The following is a 17,862-nucleotide window of genomic DNA, read 5'->3' on the forward strand; positions in this document are numbered from 1 at the left end:
GTCCATGTCTGTCTTTAAAAGTCATGGGATCTTGAGCCAGGCAATGATGGTGCACACTTTTAATTCCAGCACTGGGGAGCAGAGGCAGGCGGATCTTTGAGGCTAGCCTGGTCTACATAGTGAGTTCCAGGACAGCCAGAGCTACACAGAGAAACCATGTCTTGAAAAGCAGAAGTCAAAGGATCTTGTTGATAGCTTTCTCTTGTTTAATACTCAAGCTGGAACTCAAGATCCCACAAGTGCATGCTAAGCAGGTATAGTGTAGGAAGTCCTTCTGTATATGTGTTGCTTCTATGGTTAATGAATAAAGTTGCTTTGGCCTACGACAGGGCAAAATAGAGTAAGGTGGGAATTCCAAGCAGACAGAGAAGGAGAAGGCAGAATCAGGGAGACACCATGTAGCCGCCACAAGAGACAGATGCCGAATGGAACCTTGCCAGTAGGCTACAACCACATGGTGATGCACAGATGAATACAGATATAAGAGCTAGCTAGAAATATGCATTAGCTAATAGACCATGCAGTAGGTGTAGTGTGGGTAGGCCTGTCTTGAGGTAGGTGTAGTATAGGTAGCCATGCTGGCCCTGGGGTAGGTGTGGTGTAGGTAGCCAATCTGTCCTGAGGTAGGCATCCACCTGTACACCCCAGCTTGGCTAGAACAAATCTAACTCCAAAGTCTCTTTTTCATAAAACAAGCTGAGTCAGGCACCGAGAAGCAACGCGTCTCACCCAAGGTCCTCAGCTAGGATGGCGCCTCTTACCTTTTCCCCCAGCAGCCATTTCCACACTATACACATAGACAGTAAATGCTATGTTCACATCACCTAGAAGAGTCTAGAAACTGCACCAGCAAGGAGACAGACCAAGGGAGGGCCCATGAGGATATGTGTGTTTGTGCAAGTGTGCATGGCCATGTGTACATTCCAACAGAGGTAAGTAGTACACACCAAGGTGGTCCAGTGTTATTTCCACATACATGTTTCAGTATGTATGGGAACAAAAAGGTTATATACCACAATCCTTGGTACTCACTAGTAAGAAGAGATGGGGCACCTGGGACGCTTGTGGGCATGCACAGACATGTATGTATGGGGACATGTGGCTGTGTGTACAGAGCTCAGCTAAGAAGAGGCGATACGCCTGAAAGCGATGTCCCGTGTGTCTATGTATGCATGCATGCATGTTTGTATATATACAGGTGCATGCTCATGAGACTGCATTATTGGTTCCATTTGCAGCAGAGCAGCATTGCCTCCCGTCATCCATCTCCACTCATACAAAGCTGCAGGTGCACAGCTGCAGCAGGGGCAAAAGTAAGACACAAGACAGCAATTCTACTGCACCGCGTGTGCACGTGTGTTTCTGTGTGTGTGCACGTGTGTTTGTGTGTGTGTTTTAAGACGGGGTTTTTCTGTGTAGCCCTGGTTGTCCTGAAACTCTTTCTATAGACCAGGCTGGTCTCGAACTCACAGAGATCCACCTGCCTCTGCTTCTCGAGTGCAGAGATTAAGGGTGTGAACCGTCACCTCTTACGGATGCCTGTAGGGTCCACATTATCTGAGTAACCACCAGTTTATTACTAGTGGGAAGCTGGGTACTACTGAGTGAGGCTTAGCAATCGTCTTCTTTGAAAGGGGCAAGGCCAGCTAGATGGGTAGCTTAGCCAGGCTCTCACCTCTGGGAAAAGAGGAAGGATTTGAACTGTTTTACCAAACTCCTAGTTATCAGTAGATAATCCTGGAGAGCCTATGAAAGGAGCAGCCACCCACTACAAGGAGAGAGAACAAGAATTACAGAACTTAGGTCCCTAGGATACAGGATGTGCCTGCTTGTTTTATAATTTCCCCCGAATTATTACCAGTTGTCCATGGGGACCACAAAGGCATACATACACAATTTCCTATCGACAAATACCCCTTCGATTAAATACCCCTTTCTCCTACCTGTTTGTTCCATTTACGCCTCAAGTTAAGGGGCTTCTGAAGTTGTCTCTGGAGCTATATGAGATTGGAGACCATCTCCTAAGTCTCCATGAACTTAGACCCAAAGATGCTCAGGGGTTGGGACCCCTGAAATGGCCTTGCTAGAAGCAGGCCTATCACGTACCATTTAGGAAGTCCCTTTGTGTTTCTAGGACTTGATTGATGTCCTGCACCCAGGCCTGCTGGATGTCCGAGTTGGCAGCCTGCAGAATGACCCTCTCTGAAGTCTCCCTGTTCATGAGTGCAAACTTGCAGGGGTCATTGTCAACATTCTCCTCCAGGACCAAGTAATTCATCTGAAATGAAACCAGTTTATCCTTTTCATACTCAAGGAGCTAAACTAAATCAGAACCCACTACTGTCCTTCAAAGCGGCTCTTTCTAAACTCCCACTTTGTTTTCACGTGCATTTTATGTTACATGGGCACTCTGCCTGCATGTATATCTCTGCACCATGTTCGTGCTGGGTGACTATGAAGATCAGAGGAGGGTATCAGAACCCGTGGATCTGGAGCCACCACGTGGCTGCAGGGCACTGAACCCACCCCCTCTGGAGGAGCAGTCAGTGCTCTTAAGTGCCAAGACGTTTCTCCAGCCAAGAGGACTTAAAGTTTTACTCTCAGGAAAGGTCTCCAAGGTCTCCAAATCTTACTGTAGATCTAAGAGTAAAGTGTCTAGCTTCTTTCTGTCTTTGGGTGAATGGCATGACCAGGCATACTTCAAGATCATGCCGAAGACTGGACCTGGGCCTGTCATTGCTTCTCATGGTGATCACCAAGTAGCTTCAGCCCCCTGATGCTCTTTTGCTCTTTGCCCCTCTGCACCCCACTGCCCCTCTTTACCTTGATGCTCCTTTTGAACATGTAGCCTGGGGTGAGGGACCCCTTTCGGAGCAGTTCACTGAAGATGACGATCTGCTCAAAGAGAAACACACGCCTCTCCTTGGTCCGGGACTGCATGCCAGCATCCAGCTCAATCACATAGAATGTGTCTTGTTGCAGAAGCTTGCCCTGGGCCGTTAGGGTGCCCTGATAGAGACAGGGGTGCAGGGAAGGCCGTGAAAATCAGGGAGATGGGTTCAGCTCTCGTGGGCTACATGTTTCCTATCTCTGGGGGATGTGGAGATAGACCTGACAGGAAAGCCTTGGGATCCTAGCCAGACACTGAATTGGGATCCAATTACTCATCCGGGATACGCTATGGAAATTTCCCTGTTCATGTAAGGTTCCAAAAAGGAAAGGGCGTAGGTGATGGAGTCAACAAGAAATAATGCCCCAAATGCCAAAGGAACGAATGATCATGGTCTTATCTGTCCTCCCTTTTTGAGACAGGATCTCACTGCGTAGCTTTGGCTAGCCTGAAACTTGCTAGGTAGACTAGGCTAGCCTTGAGCTCTCAGAGACCTACTTGCCTGTTTCCTGAGTGATAGGATTAAAGATAGGTACCACCTGGCCTGGTACTTTTTTGTTCTTTTGTTTTTAAATTAGAGAAGATTGGTGATGTTTGGAGCTGGCCTTAGCCTATCTTCCCTCCCTGCTTTGAGAATCTTTCTGCCTGGTTTCTTTGTGGCATGGGCTTGGGGGTATGCTCATTGTTATGAACCTAGGACCAATTTGTGGCCAAAGAGAGTACTAGAAACAGGACCTCAAAGAACCTGATGACTTGGGTCCCTTTCACCTCCTTCTATTCTTTAAGGTAAGGGTATTCGGAAGTTTTTGTTAAATACATCAGCTCCAGTTTTTACAAGGCCAGAGATATTTCTCCGGATCTTGTGATCCTTCTTAAAAGGACTCCAGCTATCAAACCACACACCACCCAGCTGGGGTGGGGAAGCCTGTCTGCTTTCCTGGCTTGTAATCAGCATCCCAGAGACATTTTCCAAGGGAATGTGTCCATCCAGCAGGTCTCACAGTACCTATCGGAAAGCACCACCATTTTATCATTTATTTCTTTAATTGCTCTGCAATAAGAAGACTCTGACATCTGGGACAGGGGTCAGAGGGTCTATGAAACGTACTCTGTCTTAGGGACAACTTTTGCCCTTTAGTGCAAATGTCAGTCATGCCCTGCACGTGGTGCCATATATTCCAAGCATTCCCTGGCACAGGGGTCATTTTTCCCTTTGTGTTGCTGAGAAACACTGACCGCCAAGGTCAGCAGGAGAACAGGCTTATCTCCACCCGGTCCAGAGTTAATATTCAGCCAGTGCCCAGCTAGCCAGGAAAGCTCAACACCCTCCATTAACATTACCCAAGAATGCAATCTGGGGCTCAGGTAGTCAGCACTAAAGGGAAAAACTACAAGGTCTGAGAGGGAGACAATGAGAATGAGGGGCCCAAAGAGGGAGGAGCATGCTCACTGTCCTTCCCAAGCAGCTGTGGGAAGGCAGAGCAGATTCCCTGAGACTTAAAGATGAAAAGACAGGACAATGGTGCTTGATTTAAAAGAGAAAACTGCACATTCTCGTGTGTGGCTTTACAGTTCTCTCTCCCCCCCCCGCCTCTCTCTCTGGTGGGTCAGACAGCACAAACAGATGGCCTCCTTCCACTCCATGGGCACTTCCTGAAGGGACTCAGAGAAAGCTAGTCAGAAAACACTAGGGCATCTATCTAGGTTGAAGAGTAAAAGGTAGCAGAGAACTTGATTTGCTTACAATAGCCCCAGACTTGGTGAAAGAAAAGGAGAAAATCTCTCCAGGCTGATAACAAGAAACCACCAATAAAGTCAAGAGTACATGTGAGCTGAGTAGCTCACTGATGTTAGCGTCTGACTGAGGTCTACCTTAGAGAGCTGGGAGCCCATGCAAACCTGCTGCCTGGTTCCTATCAGGCCGGGGCATGAAGGATGGACTAGAAGGGAGACAGCCCAAGGGAGACGAGAGGACAACCCCAAAACCAGGCTGTAGCTTCTTCCACTTGCAGGGACACCACAGCTGGCCTTCCTGCTGCACTTTATCTGGGCTAACCTGTGCTAATTTAGCAGGGCTGGTCTGGGAAGAACCTCTTTCCTAATTATCTCAACTTCCAGGAATCCCTTTGATCTAAAAAAGAATAATTCAACCTTAGACTCTGGGATTGCTAGGAAATAGGATTTTGAAAGGGGAGATTTGGACAAACATATAATATCACATCCAGAGGGAAGGTGACGAGATTCAGGAAAATGCCACTGGATCCAGAAGATGCTACCAACAAACTAAGGAGTGAGACTGGGAGGAAACCCTTCCTCACGGTGCCCGGGCCTCACACTGGTGAGGAGACCTCTGTCATTTAAGCCACCTGATGTATAGTGTGTTCTGCTATGGTAGCTCTTCCAGACCAGTGTGTCGTTTGGACATCTGCTTCCCTTAAGACTTGTTCCCTTGTTAAGGAACAGAAAGGTGTGATATCTTAAACATTCACTGATCTAAAAATCCAACCACGATACAGACTTCTAGAAAAGGCCCGCCCCTGAAGAAGAGTTCATTTCCCCACTTGGGTTCCTAGCTTATCACACATCCCGCAGATCCTTGCCTTTCTTAATCAGGAGGAAGGAGGGAGGAGACTGTGGCTCAAGCAGTCCCAAGGAACTCTGTCCCTTCCCAGTCCCCTTAGAATTCTGACCCCCCAGTTTGGTCAAAAGCATATTCCTGTCTTATCACTGAACTTCTGCAATAGCTCCATCTTCCAGATCTGTGAACTGGAGGGGCTGTGGCGGGGTGCATGACGGCTTCAAAGGGAAGAACTTCTGTGGCCTGGCTCACTTCCGTGGCCTGGCTCTTGTCTATGGGGGGCTTAGCAGCACTTTGAAGGGCTCACCTCAAAGCCCTGCAGGCGTCCCAGGTTCATCATGTCATTGCACCGTTTGGGAACAAGGCACATTAACTCCACCGCTTTCTGTGGGAAAGAACACATCACTCAGGATGGGAGAACAGGATTTGGTAGGAAACTCGCAAATTCAGGACTGGGAGGAGGAACTTATCTCCCCTAGGCCCTTTGTTTTCAGAGAGGGTGTGGTCCCTTGCTGCTCACTCTTAGGACTGTGTGGGGTTTAGATAGGACAGGCTGGTACTGGCACAAGGGCTCCATGTCAGTAGTGACAACACAAGGGGGACATGTGACCTGGCCCATCCTTTTTCTACCTCTCGCTTTTTAAAAACTTTTCTGTGTTGCTTTCAGAATGTCCAAGCAACAGCTTAGCCTGGTTGTTAAAACACAGGCGGTTCTGACCTAAAATAACCTGCCAGGAATGGCTGCAACCTCTTTGGCTTTAAATAATCCCTATGGCAGCACAAAGGAACATTTAGGAGGTAATTCTTAGTGTGTGCCGGGGGGATGGAAATGGAATAATTTGTGTTAGGGTCAAAAGGCACTTGGAGTCAGGGACAAAGTTGCATAATGAATCTCTGCAATTTTACCCAATGTCAAATGTCACCCTCTCTCTCTATATCCAGCAAGAGCCCCAAACATTAGTGGGCTCGGCTCTGGGCTGGCCCTGGACAGGATTCTGAAATTCTCAGAAACACTCAGTGTTCAGTAGCACTTGCCATGCCTCATGTTGCTGAGTAAGAGGGGAGTGGCTTGAACCCTGGACCTTCTGATCATCTTTTCCCTTTGGGGACGAGACACTGGACAGTCCCTAAGAACAGCGAGCATTATAAGCAGAAACCTACCTCGATATCTGAACACTCCAAACCAGCCTTCTCGCTGTATCGCAGGAAGTCCTGGCAAGGAAGGGCGTGGGAGGGTGAATCAGAGAGTAACATAGCCAGAGAGCCATAAAAGAAAACTCATCGTAAAAATGCAACAGACTTCCCTCCCCGGTGGAGGTGGCGATGCTTTGTAGTGGCTGAGAAATGAAATGGCGTGAGTCATGTCTGACACCGAGAAAGGCTTCAGAATACGACAGCTAAGGCTGGGAGAAGGGACAAAGGGGAGGAGAGAGAGTGGCACGGAGACAGGACAGACAGGAGAAAGTCGCGTCTTTTCCCTTCTGCTTGGCCTCCTGTTTCCAGAAGAAAACACATCAAGCTAAGTCGTTTAGTATAAGATCAGATCTTAGGGACTATGGAAGGTCTCCAGGGCCACCCCTTCCTTTCTATTTCATTCTTCATTCTTTTCTTTTTATTTCTTTCTTTCTTTTTTTTTCTTTTTTTTTATTTTATTTTTTTGAGACAGGGTTTCTCTGTGGTTTTGGAGCCTGTCCTGGAACTCCCTCTGTAGACCAGGCTGGTCTCAGACTCACAGAGATCCGCCTGCCTCTGCCTCCTGAGTGCTGGGATCAAAGGCGTGCGCCTCCAACGCCCGGCTCTATGTCATTCTTATACTCTTGTTATTTTTGAGGGTTTTGTTGCTGCTTGTTTGCGATAGGGTCTCCCTCCACGGCCCAGGCTGGCTACATGCTCATGACCTTCTTGCTTTCATGTCCTGAATGCTAGGAAGACAGACGAACGGCACCATGCCTGGCTTATACTTTAGTTTTCAAAGCACTGAGTGAATGGCTATAATAAAGGGAGAGTGGGGGCTCAGGTGGAGATACTATATAGAGCTGGGGCCCTAGGCTCAGTTCCCCAAGTGAAAGAAGAAAGAGAAAGGGAGAGAGGTGTGGGGAAGACAATAAATTAGAGAAAGAAAAACAAGTAGCAAGCAACCTTAAGGGCAGAAACGAGGGCCATGCAAGATTCAGGCGCAAGGCTGATAGCAACCGGCCGTTTTCCAGGCTGAAGGGCAGCGGTACTCCCAATCGCTATGCCCACTGCTCCAGTCTGAGGAGACACTTCTCCAGTCTGGGCCCAGGCGCTCAGCTTCTTACCTTGAGTAGCAACTGGTACTTGGTTATTCTCTGAATGGGCTTGATAAGGAAGTCACTAAGGGTCAGCCTTTGATTGATCTCTTGTTTCACCTCCTGAAATACAAAGGTTCAAAGGGGTGAGTGACTCAAGCTCTCCAGAAAAACCTGTGAATCTTCCAGCTACAACTGCCTACCCCACCATTCATGAGCTAGGTGTCACACAGCCCCAAGGCCTTGCTTAGCTCCTGAGTTTTCACAGTGAGCACTGTCACACCATGGTCCTCTCCCAGGGGCAGGTGGGGAAGATGGTGGCCGCAATCTGCTCAGGGGTCACATGAGAAGGACAAGAGTGTTCAGAGATAGTCTGTGATGGAATCTTTCTGTACACCAAGGCTTGGCGACAGTGTGTCCACAGAGGCACCCAGCGCTTCTTCAAGCCAAGGTGCCTATGCAGATGACGCTGAGAAGCTAATTGGTCTGTGGGGGTAGGTTTCCTGTCATGAAGGCCAGTGGCAGGGGCGCCTGTGGGTGGAGGATCTGGGGTGTGTCTCAATGTGGCTGCCGTGGTGGATCTGAGTGGCTCACCCATGAGAAGTTGCTCACCTCAAAGTAGGCATCGTATTCGGCCACGATGTACTCGGAGCGTGGCTTGTTCTGGCAGTACCACACATAGATATGCAGCTTCCGCTCCTGGGACGGCAGGAAATGTGACAATCAGGCACCTGCTTTCTGCTCACCCCCGCCCCCTCCTCGAGTCAAGAGCAGTTAAGAACAAGGAATGGTCACATGCAGGAAAGAACGGGGCAGTGGAATGACCAAGTGTGTTAGAAAAACAAAACCAGGGTGCTGAGAGAGAGAAAACCAGGAAGAACCCAAGAGAGCAGGAGTTTTAGAATGAGTGGGTTGGCACCTGGGGAGACGGGAGACAGCCAGGCTCACACTCACGTGTTTAATGAAGAGCTGGGCCAGTCTGTCTTGCTCTTGGATACATTTTTCCAGTTCAGCCAGGAAAAAACTAAAAGGTAAGAGGAGAAGGAAGTTGTATTTCTTGGGCAGACACCACCTCTCCAGAATGAAACAAGTGACTCCAGAATGAAACAAGAGGCTCCCATCAAACACCCTGCTCTTCCGATGCGGGAGGGGGGCAGATGCTCCATTCCCGGTGGCATGGAACTTACTCTTTATGCCAGTCATAAATCTGGTGGATGTTTCCAAACACCATCTTGTCCTTTCCTCGCATGTCCTCAGGGACCCCCTTCTCTTCTATTCTCTTCATGAAGCCCTGCACAACAGAGGTGACGTCAGCAGAAGACTTTACAGACAGCGTCCTGGGCCAACCCCCATCCCTCAGCATCCGTGTCAGCCCACACGCCCGCCATGTGGGGATCTGAAGACAGCACTAGGGTGGCTTCTCCCACTCAACCAGGCCCCAGCTCCCTCTACACCCATTAAAATATTTCCTTCTTCCCTTTCTTCTTTCCTTCCTTCCTTCCTTCCCTCCTTCCTTCCTTTTTTAGACAGGGTTTCTCTGGACAGCTCTGGCTGTCCTGAAACTTTCTCTATGGATCAAGCTATCCTTGAACTCAGAGATCCACCTGCCTCTGGCTCCTGAGTGCTGGGATTAAAGGTATGTGCCTCCTCTCCCCCAAACATTAAAATACTTCAAGAAGAAAACAAAAATCCACATCCATGTTTTGTCTGAATTCTACTATTTTTATTTTCATTTCTGCAAAGCTCCCTAAAGTCCAATATGTATAGTCAATAGGTTAAGACACCTGGGCCCAGGTAGGGTCCAATTTGCTCCTGACCAGGCGAGCACAGATTGTACACACGTACGTACACACACACACACACACACACACACACACACACCCCTGCTGCCATCTGCTTACCTCCACCACAATGCCCAGGTCCTTGACGTAATCCTTCTCTGTCTGCACCAGCTCATTCAGGACAAACCTGAGCAAGAGGTAAAGACAGCAAGGTTCCTATTCACTATCAAGCAAGAAATTTCCACTGTTAAGATCACAGGAACGTGATTTCAGAAAACTTAACAATCAAGACCCTCACATAGCACACGAGAAAGATGTCTTCAGCACACACGGAGTTTCATTGATGAGATGAGGGTGCAGGGCTTGGGAGGGCCGTCCTCAGGGGGCACAACAGTCAGGTGAGGGGGGAGTGTGCCCATTACTTTCCTCCCTCCCCCCAAGATGAGGTCTCATATTTCCCAGGCTGCCCTCAATTTCCCTAGACAGTCAAAGACGATCATGAAGTTCTGATCCTCCTGCTTCTGCCTCCTGAGTGCCGGGATTAGAGATGTAGGTTGCACAGCCAGTTTTAAGCAGTGCTGGGTATTGAACCAGGGACTTCGTACATACAAGGCAAGCACTCTATGAACAAAGCTACACTCCATCCCCTCTTGTAGAAACACAGGGTGGAAAGAACGATAACCATTTTTTTTTGCAAACTGAATTATGAAAGTGTTGAGACCAAGGGATCAACATGAGACTTTTAGTCCTTTCTTTAGGCTCTGTTCTTATCTTAGTAAGAGAAGAAAGACGTTTCTTTGTTAACTAGCCTTGAAAGGCTGGGGAGATATTGAGTAAAGCTTCTACAATACATAATCTCCACTTATTCAGGAATGTATCCATGGTAACTGGCCTGGAAAATCCTCAATCAAGGTCTGACTGCAAATATTACATGTTCAGAACTTTGAACACAGCATTCCCTACCCCACGATGTGGGACGGATAATGACAAGAGCATTTGCCTTTCTGGGTTCTTTATGAATTACTTTTATGTCCTAGCGCATTTATTACATACCAGTTACCCCATCTGGGTTTCCTCATGCTTATAACAAGGCAGGGATTGTAAAATCCTATCATCTAGATATTGAGATAAATGGGAAGGTTAGGGGGCTTGTCCAAACCTACAAAGTGAAGAGCAGAGATGGGATTTGAACCTAAGCATTTGGATCCAAAGACTATCCTTTCCCAGTAATCTACCGCCTAGGGAACAGACCAGCCAGGCCTCTGGCATCCCTGAGTCTCTACCCAAATGCCACTTCCTTTCTTCAGTTCTGAGAGTCAAACACTGAACAGAAGACACTGTGGTTATGCACAGGGCCCCGAGGTCCTGTGTTTACAAGAGTCAGCAGGAGTTTTGCCTGGAGGCACACCAGCACAGTTTATTTTGGCCCAGTTGACAGAAGGGATGGCACTCTGAGATGTCAAAGAGGAGCAGTGACTGATACAACCCAGCAAGTGTTCTAACCCAGGAAGCAATTCATCTTCAATGCTTTTCTCCAGAGCTCAGAGAAGCTGCTGAGGTCAGGGCCTCAGAGCGCATGGAGGTAGCAAAGAACACACGCTTGCTTTATCAGCGTGCTCAGCACTTCCAGCTGCTTCTCTCCCTCCAACACACGATCCTGTGTTTCAGGCCACAGGAAGGAGCTGGAGAGGGCAAATAGAAGCCTTCAGATGTATCTTTAGCATGGACCAAGTTACTTCCTGGAAGACAGTGGTAAGAGAAAACCCACAGGAAAATGAGAGTGGGAATTTGGGGCTGGCTGGCCCTTTGAGAGGAGGGCCAGTGCCTTGTTGCTGGGTTTTTTATCTTCAGTTTTTTGCTGAGCAATGGAGGTTGTCTTGGTTTTGGAGCCTCTAGGAAAGGGAACTACCGGGAAGATGAGATATCATCAATGAAGTCTACCTGGTGTAGTGGGGAGCTCACCTAAAATCACAGTACTTGAGAGGCAGGAGAATGAAGAGTTTAGGCCAGCCTGGGCTCCATAACAAGACTCCTTCAGAAAACAAAACAAAACTAGATTGGTATACACGCTTCCCAAGGCAGCTCATGACTAACTGGCAAACTAGTTAGAAACAACGCAATTCGTTTCCATGTCCAATCCCTACAGTAAATGAATGGTATTTTTTGGTCTACCTAAAGTTCTTCCAGCTACATATGGACTTTGTATTAGTTATTTATCTTTTTGGTCTGACTAAATGCCTGAAAAAAAGCAACATTGGTGTTCAGCCTAGTTTCCTCTTGCTTCCTTTCCACTCAGTACAGAACCCACACCATGGGATGATAACACATATGCTTGGGGTCACTCTTCTGGAAGTGTCTCCACAGATGGAGCCAGAATTGCGTTTCCCAGGGGCTTCTCATCCATTCAAGCTGACAGTGAAGGTTAAGTATCTTGTGACTGCCACCTTACACGCTAGTAGGGGATGGGAGGCCTTCCACAGAGAATTCTGAGCCTTGGCACTGGCTGGCCCCACCGCTAAGACGCTGTTCCTCCGTGGTGAGTTCCTTGCCTCTTCCTGCTCTCTGTGGGAGCCCGGAAGAAGTGGTTTCAAACTGCAGCATGGTCTTACCCGTGCCTGATGTTCTTTAGCCTGCTCTGTTTTCTTTCTTCTCCAGGTTCCAACCTACTACTTAATTTATTTTGTTTGTCTGGTTTCTCCCATTAGAATGTAAACCTGCCACAAGCAAAGATATTCTGTTGTTGCTATTGTTTGTCTTATCCATTGATTTATCCCGCTGGCGAGACAGAAGACATGCCCGATGGGCATCTGGTTAGTGGATGTGTGGTCAAAACTGAAGGGCAGCAAGTCCATTCCGAGTGTCTTCCTCCTTCTGGACAAAGGCCACCTGAAATCTTCTCCCCGTGTACCTCTCACTTGGCTCTTTGGTGTCTTCCTGTCATCTGACTGAGCCTCCAAGTCTACACCGCCCTTCTAGCCTCTTAGAGTATTTACAACCGGACACCACTTCATCTGCTCTTTCATGCTTGCCGTGAAGTCCAGCAGGTTGGCGTGAGGACGTAAACAGTAAGAGACATTCAACAGGTCGTTTCTCAAGGGGATTCAGGATACGGGAAGTGGAGGGTTTGATGAGAATCGGATGAGAGAGAGGCGATGGATACAGATGGGTACAGCTAAAAAGCAACAAGCGTTTCTAGCTTGTTCCAACAAAATCAAACAACATCTCCTTTGGATAATAATGTAAGTGCTACTCAGGCCCATTCAGTCGGAGAGACAACTGAAGGCACTGGCTCTTCCAAGGACCACCCGTTACCTCACAGGTCACTTTCCTGATAGGAGCTTCACTTCCCTGACATAAGCCGGGCTTCATCTTGACAAAGGACTGGAACCAGTTCCGGTCCCCTCCCCCGCTAGTGTCCCGACCACAGGAGAAGCTGGGGGAGAGCACATGTTGGACAAGGTCCAGAAAACCTCACTTTGGAGATGACGACTCATCCACTAAATTCTTGAGACCCTCCTGACCCTTAAAAGGCTCTGGGGGTGAACACAGATATTAGTTTACACAACACTTGCTCCTCTTCACGATGCAGTGACAGCCCTGCTTTGAAACCAGGCTCTCACTAAGATGTTAGCACTTCTGCTTCCAAGGAAACAAAGCCCTAAATGTTTACTCTGCATATCTGCCAGCAGCAAAAGGACTTGGCTTCAGTTATTTCTGCTCATTCTTGTGTCTGTGGCCTGGCGGATGTAAATGAGAAGACCCTTCACAGCTGCTGAAGAACCCATTCTGAGTGTCCCTCACAACCTCACACCCTGAGTTACTGGCAGCTTGCTTCTACAGGACTCAACTCCAAAGGAGACAACTTAAGTTCTGGAAGGGCTCTGTTTCTGCTTTGCGGATGTTCAGAGTTGTCCTCAGAATCCCAAATCCCAGGAGACTGAGTCCGCATCAAGGTAGAGGACTCAAACCTTACACAGCACGTGGGTTTTTTACAAGATGTGAATTTTATCTTACCACTAGTCATTCAAAGCACAGGAGGTTCTTGTAGAATGAAACCTACAAATGGATGTGAAGCCCAGGGAGAAGCAGCAGAAATGGGCCCCACCAGGCAGAGAGCCTCTCCTATGCGTCTCTTACCTACGGAACCCGGGGGGCATCTCTTCAGATCATCTCCACCAAACTTCTGCCACAGTCAGGGACTCTCTGGTACTGCAGACCATGGTAACTCCCCCAGTTCTCTGAACCCTATTTTCTTTCAGCATGTTTTACAGTTGTATTAGATCTTGGTTATAACCACACTTGTCAGTAACAGCTATCTCACAGAATATACCTCCAGCCCAAGCTTCATTAAGATGAATAATAATTATTATTCTTCAAAGTGACTTGCTGATATCAGTGATGCACTGTACAGACCTGGTCATCTTCTAGAAAGGATGAGAGTAGCAGGCAGACAGCATAGGACCCCTTGGCTGCTGCTCAGCACACACATGTACCAGGGCGGGATAGAGAGTCACTTACATTCTGCCTCTCAGAGCCTTGGCTTTCTGTTCTTCTTCCAGGTTTCTAGGAGGTGTGGGAGGGGTCATCCCCTCATTCAGGCAGCCTGTGGGGTCCTTCAAGCTCCCCCGATAAGAGCCTCCTTCCAGAGTCTAAGGGGAGAAGGATAAATAGCCTCAGAGCGAGCTCTGGTGAGTTATTTGCAAGCTCCGTGTCTGTCCAGTACACAGAGTATCCGTATGCCGCCAACTGCCCAGACATAATGAAATTGTCATGGCGACTTATCTCTGGGCGAGGGCTCCAGCAGGAAAGCTAACCACTGGGATTCTAAACCAAATATGGTATGGGAAAGGGAAACCAGCAGTAGGACCATTTTATGCAAATTGAGACACAAAAGGAAGTGACAGGGCTAGGTGGTGGGAATCATACTTTGTTACATACGCGGCAGTACTTTGGTAGAAGACAACGAGATGCAGTCAAGAAAGAGCCAGCGGTGGTGGCCTTTTCTAAAAACATCTTTGTTAAGGTTATTTAACAAGAGCTGTCTTTTAGTAATCCTCATTTCTGTTAACCAAGGTGCTACATAACTAATAAAAAAATCAGGAAATAGATTAATACAGTGCTCTAGAAGCAGCAGAGATAAGGAACCTGAGGTCTAGCTCCAGGTCTGATGGGCACAGTATACTCTTGCAAGGGACATGAAACTGTCTTGTGGGTCTCTGGGTTTTCAGATCAGATTCTCCATTTTAGCAAACTTTTAAGGAACAGATATGATACTTGTACAAACTCCAGGAAAAGTTCCAAGTGCCGCACAGGTGAGTCTCTCTCTGTGGCTGGCACTGGTAACAGTGACATACTCAAACCGTATATACTCAAGTTGTAACTGGCAGTAGGAACATACTCTCTGGGGCCAAACTAATATTTTAATGTATTAAGCTTACTGGCTTAATGTATATTTAGGATCTCATCATATAGGTCTTTGAAGATTTTTTAAAATTAATTTTGGCAGACATTAAGTTTTTTTTTTTTGTTTTTTTTTTTTTGGTTTTTCGAGACAGGGTTTCTCTGTGGTTTTGGAGCCTGTCCTGCAACTAGCTCTTGTAGACCAGGCTGGTTTCAAACTCACAAAGATCCGCCTGCCTCTGCCTCCCAAGTGCTGGGATTAAAGGCGTGTGCCACCACCGCCAGGCGGACATGAAGATTTTTTAAAATTAATTTTGGCAGACATATATGCAATAAATTTTAGCTCTTTTCACTGCCCATTACCCCATTTCATCCCCCCACTTCTCTAGTTAAAACTCTTCTCATCTCTGAGTGTGGCAAATAAATAGGGCTGTCTCATGAGAAAGGGTGGGAGGTTATTTATTTGAGTATAAGCAACTCAGCAGTGGCTACACCACTGAAGAAAGTGACATCTCTCCCAACTAACTGTTAATAGCTGTTGGGGACAGGGGCTTAGGAGTCCTTTCCCCTTCATGATGAAATGTTGCTGGGTCTAATCCTGTACAGGTCTTGTGTAGTCGGATTTTTCTTTGAGACGCCAACTCACAAATGACGACATAGAGAATTATTATTAATTATGAAAGTTCAGTCTTAGCTTAGGCTTGTCCCGCTAGCTCTTATAATTTAAATTAACCTGATCTTACTAAAATATGTTTTTTAAAAAAACATTTATTTATTTATTATAGATACAATATTCTGTTTGCATATATGCCTGCAGGCCAGAAGAGGACACCAGACCTCATTACAGATGGTTGTGAGCCACCATGTGGCTGCTGGGAATTGAACTTGTGTCCTTTGGAAGAGCACACAATGCTTTTAACTGCTGAGCCATCTCTCCAGCCCTAAAATATGTTTTACCATGTGGCTTTTTACCTTTCTTTCATTCTGTATGTCTGACTCCCTCCATGTCTCATTGGTAACTCCTCTGCCTTTTGATTATCTCCTCTTCTTCCTTTCTCTCTACAGAAGTCCCGCCTATACCTCCTGCCTCCATATTGGCTATTCAGCTTTTTATTATACAGCAATACTCCTTCACACAGTATACAAATAGCCCACCACAGTCTTGTCAGACAGCCATAGTTGCTTTGAATTCATGGGTACAAGAGCCACGCCATGTCTAGAAGACAAGGTTCTGCAAGATCCCACCCCGTCTTCCTACCCTTCCATTCTTTCCAACCCCTCTTCTGCAGTTTTCCCTGAGCCCGAGAGCTGGGCTGTATGTAATGCAAGTACCCTGGGCAAAAAGACCACCCAGTGACACTAAGCATTTGGTTCTGGGGATTGGTAGAAGCAATGCAGAGAGACAGTAATCCTAGAGATCAAGATAGAGGTGCGCATCTATAATACAAGCACGAAGGGCATGCCAGCTACCCAAGGCGCCTGACTATGCCAGCCCCTATGGTTTCTAATGGCTTCATTTAGTATTTGGAAACACCAGGCCTAAGACACAAGCCACAGAGATCAAAGAATGCAAAGTGCAGAGGTGGTAGAACAAAGGCTGTGGATGGTCTGCACTTGGGAGCATCCATCACCAGCTCTCTCAGCTGCTGTATGTCAACAGAAGCCAAACAGAGGCAGGAAAGAACATTCCAGGGAGACGAGACAAAGCAAATGTGGTACCCAGTAGGAGAAAAGATGGAGAATATTAAGACTTGAGTCTTCAAACTTAATGTTGAACAGTGACATTGGCCTTCTCCCCGACTCCCCAAATTGGTAGACTATGCCAAGGATCAAACATGAATCTGTTGCCAACCCTAGAATTAAAAGTACCAATGATGTCTTCCAACTTGAGAGAGAGACAACTACTTTCCACTTGACATAAAGGTGTTTACAGAACAAGTAATCAACCGTGGATGCTGTTATATCCAGAGTAGCAGTATAGGCTAAAAATAAAGAAAGGTCGAGAAGGGTTGAGCTACATTTATAGACACAGGATTCGTAACCTGCTATTAAGGAAATTAGAATGTCTGGTGCTGAGGACCGAAAAGCCAGTGGACAGGCAGCCTTCCAGTACAAGTCCCCTGTGCCATCACCAGAGACAGGCTCCAACACAGATGGACCCAGCTGGGGACGGATCTGATTAGTGTCTTTTACTTCCCATCTCTCTCACTGTCCTGTTGTGGCCTTTGTTCTGCGGCCTGTAGGCTGGTGGGAAGGCGAGTGCCAGGGCCAGCAAGCAGGCCGCTGTCTCCAGGGTGCATGGCACAATCAGCATGGCATGGTCCAATCTGTCTACAGAGTGAAGGGCCTCTAAGGAGCTCAGTGTGCCACACGGGAATATCTGCCTTTCCCTCTTGACTTTGTTTGAGCAAAGAAGCCCGGCTATCTCTTGGAGAGGACTCTGGGCCAGTCAGGAGAGTGTCACAGTGACAGGGAAATAAAGGACCTGACCTAGTTCTTATGCTGGGCAGCCTGCCTGGAACAAGGGAGCTGGCTCTCCTGCTTATAGTAATTCCAGAGTGACCCCCTGTGAGGACCCAGCTGCCTGTGCTAAAGTTGGATACAGGCATCCAGCCTGGGGCCACCAGGGTAACTTGTCATCAGTGCTGTCCCCAGGAGGAAAGAGACAGTGGTTGCCAGTCTGTCCTGTAGTCAAAACTTCTGCCCCACCTGTGGTTCAGGGCCACAGCATCCAGCAAACAAAAGAGAAGTGAACAAGAAAGGAACAATATAAGTTCCAAAGGCTAATCCAAGGTCAGGGGCTAGAAATGCAAAGAGGATTCAAATAGGTGGCTTACAACAGAGGAAGGCCACTGTCCTGGTGAAGTGAACACGTGCCCTAGTCCCTGGGTCTTGGGGCACATGCCCTCGCTCTGCTCCCTGCTCACCCATCATCACGCAGTA

General features: G+C 47.6%; 1 protein-coding gene across 14 annotated transcripts in view; it reads right to left on the bottom strand.

Moving 5' to 3' along the window:
• Kalrn (kalirin RhoGEF kinase) overlaps positions 1 to 17,862 on the bottom strand; it is a 609,827-nt gene that overhangs the window by 45,456 nt on the left and 546,509 nt on the right. For all 14 annotated transcript variants that reach the window (XM_026785738.1, XM_026785749.1, XM_026785747.1 and 11 more), the window contains 10 exons: positions 14,038 to 14,168; positions 9,640 to 9,706; positions 8,926 to 9,029; positions 8,693 to 8,762; positions 8,351 to 8,437; positions 7,769 to 7,861; positions 6,630 to 6,680; positions 5,776 to 5,853; positions 2,824 to 3,009; positions 2,107 to 2,278 (listed from right to left, as the gene is read on the bottom strand). In XM_026785738.1, the coding sequence (XP_026641539.1) occupies positions 2,107 to 2,278; positions 2,824 to 3,009; positions 5,776 to 5,853; positions 6,630 to 6,680; positions 7,769 to 7,861; positions 8,351 to 8,437; positions 8,693 to 8,762; positions 8,926 to 9,029; positions 9,640 to 9,706; positions 14,038 to 14,168 (1,039 nt within the window). The remainder of the gene's footprint in view (positions 1 to 2,106; positions 2,279 to 2,823; positions 3,010 to 5,775; positions 5,854 to 6,629; positions 6,681 to 7,768; positions 7,862 to 8,350; positions 8,438 to 8,692; positions 8,763 to 8,925; positions 9,030 to 9,639; positions 9,707 to 14,037; positions 14,169 to 17,862) is intronic.

Source organism: Microtus ochrogaster, chromosome 2, assembly GCF_000317375.1.
Source record: "Microtus ochrogaster isolate Prairie Vole_2 chromosome 2, MicOch1.0, whole genome shotgun sequence".
NCBI classification, from domain to species: Eukaryota; Metazoa; Chordata; class Mammalia; order Rodentia; family Cricetidae; genus Microtus; species Microtus ochrogaster.